Raw genomic sequence first — 12,503 nt, forward strand, 5'->3', positions numbered from 1 at the left:
TGGCTGTGATGAATGTGTGAGAAGTTCTCGTCTCAGTATCGTAAAAAAAAATGGCAGGCAACAGTTGCCATCTTAACAAATGCAGAATCATTTCCAAGGTGGAACTGAATTTAAAATTAAATAGATAAGTTCTGTGCTTCAGTTTTAAATGCAGATGCCCCTAAGTTTTAGTTAATACAGAAGACGCTGTTATGCAAGTAACATATAATATTCTGCAATCAGAACACATTTTGTTAGCTTGGAGAACACTTTTGTATAACAGTCCTTAAAAAACTGAGAATATAAAGTTCAGCTTACTGCTTTGCTGGTGTAAAATAGTTTTTCATACATGATAAAGTTGTTTTAATCAATTAGCACATTTTATACTTATTCTATACATTCTATACATAGTGTTACTGTAAAATGTGGTACTTGTGAAAGTAAGATCCTATTAAAAGGCATCTGTGGCTTTTACCAGATCCTACATTCTACAGTCCTGTACACTAAATGAACCCATGTGATAGTGTTTACATATTAAACCATTATAAACTATTATTAACCTACCGAATGTGTGTATCATGGAAGTACCCATCACAGTGTCATAGTCTTAGGATGTTATATCTGTCTTATTGTTAATGCGCTCATTGTTGTTGATTGGTTCACATAGGGTGAGAAGATGGAGAATAAAACTTCAGGACGGGATATAGATTTACATGAAGCTAGTTTCACGCCAAAGATCAAAGCCATCTTGATATAATTGTTAGAACTAAATATGTCCAAAACATTAATATGGAGAGAAGATCTAAAAGTACAAGCTTTTAGGTATTTAATTAGTTATGCTAAAGCCATTAAAGGCTACAGTTCCTAGCATAAAATACTGCAGATTTTTCTTGTAAGGCTACCCGAAGGTTACATGAATTTGTATTAATCTTGCCAAAGTGTTCTTTCTCCCCAGTATATATTATTATTAAACCTATAGGGGACTGTTTTATTTACGCCGTGTGTTCAAGCTAATATTGCAGCAAATTATGAGGACACAACCTGTAGGTGATTCAGTTAAAACTGTAAGCATACTGCTGCCTGATGGGCTAATGTTTACTGTTTTAGAGCTGACTGATCTTCAGATAACATATGGCTGTACAAGTAATTGGAAAATTGGCAGCACTGTCAAGAAAATATGCGAGATGGTACAAAAATATGATGCTGCAGCACATGAAGTGTCTGTGCAGTTAAATTTATTGTTGTTACAAATGATAAAGTAAAGGCATCTAGTTGTAAAAATAAAATTACTGTCATACTGTTACTTGGTGTAATTTATTGTACTTGAACGGCTAGTAGTAATAAAATGCATACATACAAATTGGGACAATATTTTTATACAGAATCAATAAAATTCCATGGCAATTCCTTACAAATAGTTTGTTTGGACATAGAGGAAAACTAGAATGATTCTGCCACTACTATTGTAGCATGCAGAATGTTTTTTATCTACTTTTGCTTTTTATTTTAAGTTGGTTGAATTAAGTTATCACTTGACATGAATGTGTGTCTACAGCACTGTTACTATTGAAGAAGAATTAGAACATGAGAGGCATATGCACGTGTTATGTGATATTTATGGCAATGCTAAAGTAGCCCTGCTTTTCCATTGAAATCCTTATATACTTTCATTAGAATGTCAGTATCCAGGTGATTAAGACAAAGTCATTCTATTTTTAACACAAGTTAGTATGTTAAGGAGTCATGGTGTTTTTATAGTGTATTAGGCCAGAGGTAGTATACAAAGGAATGACTAGTATGCAATGAAAATATTATATTATGCAAAAACTAGAACTGTATACAAAAAAGGAACACAGTATTTTAAAATGTATTCTTAATCTGATACTAGTAATAAAAAAATGGTGTTTGACCATAACAAATTATATTGTATGTGGAATTGATATTAAAAACATAAAATATTAAACATGTAAAATGTAAAAAAAATATCCCAAATTTGTAAAAAATATTATAATTTTTGGTAGGTGACTTTTCCAGCTTTATAAACTAATTGGGCGATTGCAAGTCATATAGCATGGTGGAATTTATTGGTCTTGGGCAGTTGTGCACAACTCCAGGTATCGAGGTCCATAAACTGAGTATGTTTTGTTTATTTTGAACACTTATTTTATTAATTAGGTTATATCCAACCTCTTCTGGGGTTTACCATAAGTTTGTTAAACCATGATTCTCTTTTCCATATTTGGTAGGGTCTTCTTTTAAAATCGGTTATAATAGATTTTTTTGAAAAACCTATACTAAAATAGAAACAAAAATCACATTTTGCCACTGCTGAACAATGACCCAATTTTTTTCATCAACATCTCCTGATTACAGTCCTACCCCACATACATATTTTTTATGTTCCAGGGCTACATCCGAGTTTTACATACTATCCCATATTGCATATTTGATAATACTATTGTCTTAAAGGATTTGGAGGATCCCTTTAGGCATCTCTCATACATTTGTGTGTCAATGATGTCATAATGGCATCCTGCTGAGGCTCTTCTGTCCTCCAGTGAATTTAGGGTAGGTGTCAGCAGTGACACCTACCGGAAGGGAATGTCCAATCACATCATCGGGCATTCCCTGACTTGACATGTACTGGTGCTCACAGCGAGTGCCTTATCACATGATCATTCATCAGGAAGCCAGCGATGTTGATAGACAGCCTGATCTTCTGTGTAGTGGCAAGGAGGTGTCCCTGCTGCTGCAACAAAGTCAAGATGTAACTGTACGTCCTAATGAGCGTCTTGCCACAAGTTTTAACAAAGTTTAGGTACGTCCTAAGACGACTGGAAGGGTTAATAAGTAAATTGAGTGTTGAGCATCTATAACCCAGGAATAATTTGGGGGCAGATAAAATGTACATATAATCCCATATGCTATGGCAATTAAAGCTGTATACTAAATTTTTCAGCGTTTTAAGGTGATTGTCAACTTGTTTTCATTAAGTTTTTAATGTTTTTGGTATCTAGACATTGAGAAAATGCAACCTCATATTATATCATACAAGACAGCGCTCTTATAAATTATTTTTACATAGGAGAACCATTTGATCCATCCAATCTTCCTGATATGATATCATCTTACTTGGTACTTTTTTAACTTTATGTAAGAACTGGCTTCTGACTCATGAAAGCATAGGGAGGTTGATTAGTTGTATATTAAAATTTAGATTGACCTAAATGGTCTGTTTTGTTGTATTTTATTTATTTAACCTTGTAATGAAAACGGAAATGTTTGAATAATATAAAGAATACACATCAATACCTTATTCACCATTGATTCATTAAAAAATGTGTTTTATGACCTTAGGTAACAGGTCCGCTTTAAAGAGATATTAAACATAAACCTGATAGTTTGCAGCTGCTGACTGACTGCTGATCAGCAGGCGGTGCAAACCCCATCTATTCTGCACAGTAGAGGGGATCTAGTTATAATTGCCTGCATAAGACTAGCTGAAAATCGCATTATTTACTACACGAGTATCGATCACCCCAAGAAAGCAACCTGCTTTTCCAAAATGCGAAGTGTGTTCCAAAACATTTTGTGGTACAGGTTTAATATATAATAAACAGCTAGTGCAACATCAATGTTTTTACCTTTTTGCATATCTTTGTAGAAGACTAAATATGATGTTAATTTAGTAGTATGTGGTTACATTTATTATCCTTATTATTTGAATAATTATATGTCTTTGTTTTATAGGAAGATGAAAACGAAAACACAGAGGCAAAGTCACCACAGCAGCTAACCACGGAATCTGAACAGGAGAAAAACTGAATGCCACACCACATACTAGGCTTAAACTGAAATTCTTAGGAATTACAGTACTGTTTTTGAAAATGTAATTTAACATTAAGTATTCAAGATGTTCAACCAGTGTTTCCCAAAAAAATGTAAGACGCAGAAAGTAAATTTCTAGGAAAGGCATTTTCAAATCTGGAGGGGTTAAAATTGGGATTGAAATAATTTTGGAAGATGTTGCTACAATAAACCTTTGAAAAACTATGGAACATAGCAGTCTAACTGGTAGGGCAGCTTTGTATTTTATATTCTATTTTGAAAATGCAACATTGTTATCAGTATTCCTCTGTGTGTGTTGTTTTTTTTTTGCGGTTTGTAGCTTAACAGTTTAGCTGCATCTATTGTGATTAATGTACACTATCTATTTGGAATTAGCATAAAACCATCAGTTCTAGTAGCTTCAGAAACAGACCGTAGACATCTAGAATTTTACATTTCCATTGAAATGAGTCCTAGTTAGTAGTTTAGCCTCTTACCGTTAATCACTACAGTATCTGCATGGCCCAGTCATTCAGTAAAGAAAATGTTTTGAATTTCATGCACGATCCTGAGTTTGTATTTTAGTTATTCGTTTATACTGGGTTTTTTTTTTTAATGTCTGACTTTTGTAGCATTATTTCAAATTTGTTTGTTGTACATTTTGAACATAAATGTAAGCCATAGAAAAATACAATAAACATATTTTTTTCTTGTTTGATTTGCTAATTTATATTTTTTTCTAGTTATGTTATAATACATATATAATACATATATAACACCACATTTAAATGTAGTGAAACAGGAAGAGAACACATACGCATTATTCAAAGTACTGTGCACCATTTTCAAACTTTCGTCAACCCTGTGAAATGCTTGGGCACTAGGAAGATACCTCTTTTGCCCTGAGAGTTCTGTGTGAAAAATGTATTTTGACATAACTGTGATGATTGAGGTAAGTCATAGATGGATGAGTGAGGTTAACATAAGATTAATTCAAGACATGGTATTTAAAATTAATTCTTGTTAATTCAGAAATTCATCTAACTGCTCTTGGGTTTAAGTTGGTCTTTACTACCAATTTTAGGCAAAACGAACAGTAGTTTAAGAAGGTTTTTCCTTTAACTAGATCAGCAAAAACAGGAATACAATTTTTAAACCAAATGGTTTATTTTATATTTACTGTATATCTTTGCAAATGCTTTATATTATCCATGTTACATTTATATCTGTATAAGCCCTATAGTTACCTATAATAAAATTGGGGAGGCATAAAATGTTATGTTACATAGTTAGCAGGGTTTTAAATATGATATGTCCATCAAGTTTAACCTTTGCTTGAAAAGTGCAAAGCCAGCAATCCTATAAATTGACAGCAATTTTATACCTAAGAGACTCAGCAGTGGGCTGCCACTTGCTGCAGCTGCAGTACGCCTGGGTTCCATGCTACTTACAGAAAAGCTATAGTTTTACACTTTAGTATTTACTAATGCTCAGGTATTTTACACAATTTAAAAATGTTGCATTGTTTCTTTAACCCCTTAACGTCCATTGCCGGGTCAGGCAGGTCATGCAAAACGGTCACTTAACGACCTATGACGTGCCTGACACGTCATCAGACTTAAACAAGCTTAGATAGTGATCAATGATCACTTTCTAAGCTTAAACGGTGTTGCTGTAATGCCTCGATGTCGAGGCATTCAGCAACACCGAGATCGGCATGATGGGCCATGTCTGGCCCCTCCCCGGGGCGTCAACAGCCGCCATACATTGTATGGCGGCGGACGCCCGTTTTAAAAGCGTTTAGGAGGCGATCAACGATCACCTCCTAAACTTCAATGGTGTCGCTGGAATGCCTCGATCAGGAGGCATCCAGCGACACCAAACACTTACCTCTTGATGGACTGTGACCGCTCCGGAGAGCGGTCACAGCCGCAGCTGCACGCAGTCTTCACCATCCGCAAGATGGCGGCGGCCCGGGAAAAAAAATAATAAAGTTGAAAAAGTTCGCTAGACGGTCTCCTGACCTTCTAGAGAACTCTGGCTCCACTTGCTGGTTGAATACAGGTACTGCATTCAACCATACAAGTCAATGGAGGCCAGCTTTCTAATCACTATGTGATTAGTAAAATATTTAAAAAAAAAATAAAAAAATTAAAAAAAAAAAGAAAAAGCTTAAAAAAAACATGGTAACATTTAAAAATTATTATGCTTTAGAGGAACTATCCAGTTCCAGCAAAATGTAAAAAAAAAGTCCAAAAAGAGTAAAATAAATAAAATTAAAAAATAAAGTTTATTATTATGAGCAAGTGCTAAAATTAGCGCTGTATCTTCCCAAAAATCCTGACGTGGAAAAATTTAAATAAAAGCATTTCAAATACCCAAGGGGTGTCTAATTTAAAAAAATGAATGGTTTGATGGGGTAAATTGGAGTGGCCGGGCTCAAAGATAGGGCATAGGCACAGACTGACCGAAATGGGGGGGGGGAAAAAGCGCACTTCCAAAATGTGGCATTTTAACCTCAAACACCAGACAAACCCATACATGTGGGGTATGACTGAACTCGGGAGATGTTCCTGAACACATATTAGGGTGTTGTTTGATAGTGACGTATACCTGGAGCTATAAATTTATACCCAAAATACAATTTGTGTGAAAAAAAAATAAAAAAAATATACTACCACAAAGTGTGGCAAAGGCTGGTGGTAGAATCTGATGCATGGAAAGGGTTAAATACTACCATTTTAAGTACCTTGGGGTGTCTAGTTTTCAAAAATATATGGTTTTATGAGGTAAATTGTAGTGGCCAGGCTCAAAGATAGGGCATAGGCACAGACTAACCAAAATAGGGGGAAAAAAGCGCACTTCCCAAATGTGGCCTTTTAACCCCAAACAGCAGTCAAACCCATGCATGGGTGGTATCACTGTACTCGAGAGATGTTATTGAACACATATTAGGGTGTTGTTTGATAGTGACGTATACCTGGAGCTATAAATGTATACCCAAAGTACAATTTGTGTAAAAAAAAATACCAAAAAAATACTAACACAAAGTGTGGCAAAGGCTGGTGGTAGAATCTCATGCATGGAAAGGGTTAAAATACTAGCATTTGAAATACCTTGGGGTGTCTAGTTTTCAAAAATATATGATTTGATGGGGTAAATTGCATTGGCCGGCTTCAAAGATACCCGAAATGGCACATGGGGGGAAGAATTACCAGATTTGGAAAAAATGGCTTTGAAATAGCAAAACGCTACTTGTACTTAATGCTCCATAACGTGCAGAAAAAAGCAAAAAAACATAAAAACATTGGGTATTTCTAAACTCAGGACAAATAGTAGAATATATTTAGTAGGGTTTTTCATTAGCTTTTTTGGATGAGTAAAAGATTTTTGGGGTAAAAGTCAGAAAATGTGTTTTTTTTTTACATTTTTCATCATATTTTATTACTTTTTTTATGGGAAATTAGATAATATGATTAAAACAATGGTATCTGAAGAAAGCCCTTCTTGTCCTGAAAAAAACAACATATAATTTGTGTGGGTTCACTAAATGAGTGAAGAGAAAATTACATCTAAACACGAACACCGCAAAAGTATTAAAACAGCCTCGGTCCCAATGGTACAAAAGGTAAAACACAGCCTGGTCCTTAAGGGGTTAAATCCTTCTTACTTATCAATAAGATAAGCGTTTGTTTTACCTTTGCCTTATTTATTTATTTTATTTGTTTTATTAAATTTTTGCATAGTCTCCAATACTCACAGAGGGAGGTCAAACATGCTTGCAAAAAAAAAGGTTCACAGACTCAAGAATGATGCCATCACTTGGATTAATATTATCTTTTATGTATGTAGTGCCAACAAATTACCCAGTGCTTTTTACAGTACATAAATTGAAAGGTTATGACAAACCTATAATTTAAATGCTAAGACAAAATGATATATTTGGTAAAGTGATGTATTGAAGATGAACACTAGGGTATGATGTCATACAGTAGAGCTCTACTTCAGTACATTGCAAAGTGACCATGTGCAAGCTGTGTTTGAGGACAGTGTTGCAAAAAAACATCAGAGATGAAACAGATGTTTTTGTGCCCCCAAAGAGGCTATTAAGGGACATCAATACCCCCAGTTTTCTAGGACGCTAGATGTAAAAATACAGAGGAATTTTGCTTTACTAAACTTGGCTTTGCTAAAACGTTTCTTTACTAAAATGAATAAATGATCTACAATATTATGCTGTGTCCTCTTCTGTGCTTACAATGAAAACATGACATTAAAAAAAACAACAAAGTTAAGTATGAAGGTTTGAATACATTTGAAATTAAGAAATTGAGGGAGCTGGATTGAACTCTGGCAATAGAGGTAGGTTAGGAGAAAAAATAACCAAAAAAACAGCATCTTGCCAAATGTGAAACAGTGGTAGTTGTATTGTGCAGCTTTGGGTTTGTTTTGTAGCCAACAACATAGAATATAATCTAATAATTATCAAAAAATAATGGAAGCTTATGCCTCATAATCAATGGAGAAAAAAGTGTCCCCCAAACTCAACCATGCTATACATTTGGAATGGCTTTCACAATCTCCAGACTTAAATATGATTAAAAGGACAAGTTAGAGTCTCACCAACAATGCATGCCTATTAAAACATAAAAGAAGAACAAAAAAAGTTTTCCTACACTGTCTGCATTTTGCATCGTTTTGTCTACTTTTGTGTGATAAGGCTCCAAAGTGCACCACTGCCCAACAGGCTGGTTACAAGGGGGATCGCTGATCTTCTCCAACCAGCCCATTTACATTATGGAGGGCTGCTTGTTATGAACATCTGGGAGATATGTGTGAGCTGTGAATATGCCATTGTATCTATGTTACTTAGAAAGGATATATAGGGAGGGTTAACCAACAGAATACCTTTTAAGATAGCTGACAACTTTTGGGCTTCACAGTGAAGCAGGAAGAAATGAGGATCCATGCCAGCATTCAATATGATAGAGAGATTGACATAAAAGGTGAATAAGCGACTCATGGCACATTATGACAATTCTAGAAAAGTGTGATTTCTGCTGCTGTACCTTTGTCACTTGGTAGTTATACACCTGTAACTGTGAATATAGCAGTTACTGGTCAGTGCATTGGTATTAGACACTGTAAATGTGGCAGCTTTGTACCATCTAGTTAATATTCATTAACACATAAAATAATTTATTAAAATGCTAAGCATGAGATCAGTCAAATCATATTGCGCCTTATGATTTTCAGATGAAATACTATTGGGTGACTGCAAACATATAGCATATATACATTTACACTGTGTTGCAGTACAGACCTCCACTGCTGCTCCCTTACAACCACTTAGCGAGGCTCTACAGCTGAGCACCTTGAGTAGGCTCTTGGTTCACGTGGACCCCTACACAGATGTCCCAGTTTGGACACCTGAAATGTTGGGGGTATGTTGATTGAGCTGTGCAGTATGCATGGCCATTTTAGTCCTAGCAGAGATTTGCAAGGAGCTGTCCATTATAATGCATAGCAAATTCAGGGAGATGAAACTGCAACTCTTCTGCCAAACTTCTTTGATAAATACACTAATAAAACGTGAAGATGACTACATGGACAATGTATACTTGGATAACCTTTATAGTACATCAGCACAAAAGGTGAAATGAGAGAGCTATCTCTGAAAACCTGCTCTTTTGGAGCATACGTTTGTTCTCAGTCGTTACACAGCAATCTCCTTGGGAGTCATTTTTGATCCTTGCTGTTAACACCAAAGCCGGTTTTCAGGAGTAACGTTACGATGTAAGCCATTACAATAAAGAATCTCTTGCAGAGTTATTTTTTAATCCCAGCTGTTATACTGATGTTCTGTTGCAATATTTTTGGTCCCACACATTACAGTATCTGCCCTTTAGGAATATTTTTTACCGCATTAGTTATTTTGCTTGTCCTCTTTTAACCCCTTCGTGACAAAGGCTGATTTTACTTTTTGTACCCTTCGTGACAATGGCCTTTTTAACATTTCTGCGCTGCTTGTGTTTAGCTGTAATTTTCTTCTTTCCCGTTTACTGAACCCACACACATTAGATATTGTTTTTTTCAGGACAAGAAGGGCTTTCTTTAGATGACATTGTGTTTATTGTATCATATTATTTACTACTAAAAAAAGTATAAAATATGGTGAAAAATTTAGAAAAAAATGACTGTTTCTAACTTTTAGTTGAAAAATCTTTTACTCATCTATAAAAGGTAATGAAAAAACCTGCTAAATAGATTCTACTATTTGTCCTAAGTTTAGAAATACCCAATGTTTTTATGTTTTTTTGCTTTTTTCTACACATTATGGGGCAATAAGTACAGGTAGCGTTTTGCTATTTCAAAGCCATTTTTTCCAAATCTGGTAATTCTTCCCCCCATGTGCCATTTCGGGTATCTTTGAACCCGGCCAATGCAATTTACCCCATCAAATCATATATTTTTGAAAACTAGACAGCCCAGGGTATTCCAAATGCTAGTATTTTAACTATTTCCATGCACCATATCTACCACCAGTTTTTGTCAAACTTTGTGGTAGTCATTTTTTTGCATTTGTTTTGTCACACACATTTTACTTCAGGTATGAATTAAAAGGTTCTCGTTTATGTCACTATCACAAAACACCCCAATATGTGTTCAGCAACATCTCCTGAGTACAGCGATACCTCACATGAATGATTTTGCCTGGCTGTTTGGGGGCAAAAGGGCCACATTTGGGGCATGCGCATTTTTCGATGTTGAACTTTGGCATTTGGGGATCCACTGCCTATGCCCTATTTGGTACATCTTTGAGCCGGGGCATTTCAGTATGCCCAATAAACCCATATATTTTTGAAAACTAGACACCCCAGGGTATTTCAAATGCTAGTATTTTAACTCTTTCCATGCACCATATCTACCACCAGTCTTTGTCAAACTTTGTGGTAGTCATTTTTTTGCATTTGGTTTTCCACACACATTTTACTTCAGGTATGAATTAAAAAGTTCTCGTATATATGTCACTATCACAAAACACCCCAATATGTGTTCAGCAACATCTCCTGAGTACAGCGATACCTCACATGAATGATTTTGCCTGGCCGTTTGGGGGCAAAAGGGCCACATTTGGGGCATGCGCATTTTTCAATGTTGAACTTTGGCATTTGGGGATCCACTGCCCATGCCCTATTTGGTACATCTTTGAGCCGGGCCATTTCAGTGTGCCCAACAAAACCATATATTTTTCAAAACTAGACACCACAGGGTATTTTAAATGCTGGTATTTTAACTCTTTGCATGCACACATTTTACCACCAGCATGTTTTCAAAGTTTGCAGTAGTATTTTTGTGTGTGTATTTTTCCCACACACACCTACTTTATGTATGAATTTACAGCTCCTGGTATATGCCGCTGTCACACGACACCCCATAATGTGTTCAGCAACATCTCCTAAGTGCAGTGATATCCCACATGCATGGGTTTGTCATTTTTGTGGGAACTAAAAGGCCACATTTGGTACGTGTGCATTTTTCTAATTGGAAATTAGATGTGTGGCCATCCTTCCCCCGGTGTTAATTGGGACGTTGTTGAACCTGGCCAATTCAATTTACCCCATCAAATCATACCATTTTTAAAAGTAGACACCCCACGGGCATTTAATATGCCAGTATTTTAACTCTTTCCATGCGAGAATTGTTTTAAGCTAATATGCTAATTTTAGGACTTGCTCACAAAAATATATTTTTTATATATATATATTTTTTTTGTCTTTTTAAAAAAAAAATTTTACATTTTTTTTCAACTTGGAGGTTCCCCTGATAGTGACATCAGTGGGAAATGATTTTTACATTTTACTAGTTTTTTACTATTTTTTAGAAAGCTGGGTTCCATTGACTTGCATGGTGAATGCAGTACCTGTATTCAACCTGCAAGTGGAGCCAAAGTTCTCTAGATGGTCTGGACCATCTAGCGAACTTTTAAAATTTGTTGGTTCCTGTTACAGGGCAGCGGCCATCTTGCTTGATGGCGAAGATCATCGGCAGCTGCGGCTGTGACCGCTCTCCGGAGCGGTCACAGCCCATCGAAAGGTAAGTGTTTGGTGTCGCTGGATGCCTCCTGATCGAGGCATTCCAGAGACACCATTTAAGTTTAGGAGGCGATCGTCGATCGCCTCCTAAACGCTTTTAAAACGGGCGTCCGCCGCCATACAAAGTATGGCGGATGTTGACGCCCCGTGGAGGGGCCAGAGGGGCCGCGTTCCGATCGCGGCGTTGCTGAATGCCTCGAGGTCGAGGCATTCAGCAACGTTTTTTGGGTGCAGAAAGCGAAAACAGATCGCTTTCTGCACCTGTTTAAAGACGTGCCGGTCCTGGCACGTCAATTGTCGTAAAGCACATGCTTTTCCGTGTCGTGCCAGGACCGGCAATTGTCGTTAAGGGGTTAAGAATGTTTTGTATCCCAGTTAAAGTACAATTGTTTTTTGGGAGTGATTTTCATGATCCTCATTGTTACCCTGCAGGAAAAATGTAGCCATATACACAACCACAATGTCATGACTGGGAACAAGAAATTCTTCCTAAAATTGGCATTTTTTAAGATTTTGTTTCTACAATGAGCCTCTGCTGTAATGTCACAGACCACATACTTTATGCAAGGATTGACACTGGTTTGGCGTTATTGTTTGATT

General features: G+C 36.2%; 1 protein-coding gene across 1 annotated transcript in view; it reads left to right on the forward strand.

Annotated features, from left to right (window-relative positions):
* The window catches only part of LOC149282542 (PHD finger protein 14-like), a 120,182-nt gene extending 116,378 nt beyond the window's left edge, over positions 1-3,804 (forward strand). Inside the window, exon 19 of the mRNA XM_089498111.1 lies at positions 3,730-3,804. Within this exon, the coding sequence (XP_089354237.1) occupies positions 3,730-3,804 (75 nt within the window). The remainder of the gene's footprint in view (positions 1-3,729) is intronic.
* Positions 3,805-12,503: the final 8,699 nt, after the last annotated feature.

The sequence above is a fragment of the Sceloporus occidentalis genome, unplaced genomic scaffold, assembly GCF_023333645.1.
Source record: "Sceloporus occidentalis isolate IW3139 unplaced genomic scaffold, rSceOcc1.0.p SCAF_113, whole genome shotgun sequence".
In the NCBI taxonomy this organism is placed as follows: Eukaryota; Metazoa; Chordata; class Lepidosauria; order Squamata; family Phrynosomatidae; genus Sceloporus; species Sceloporus occidentalis.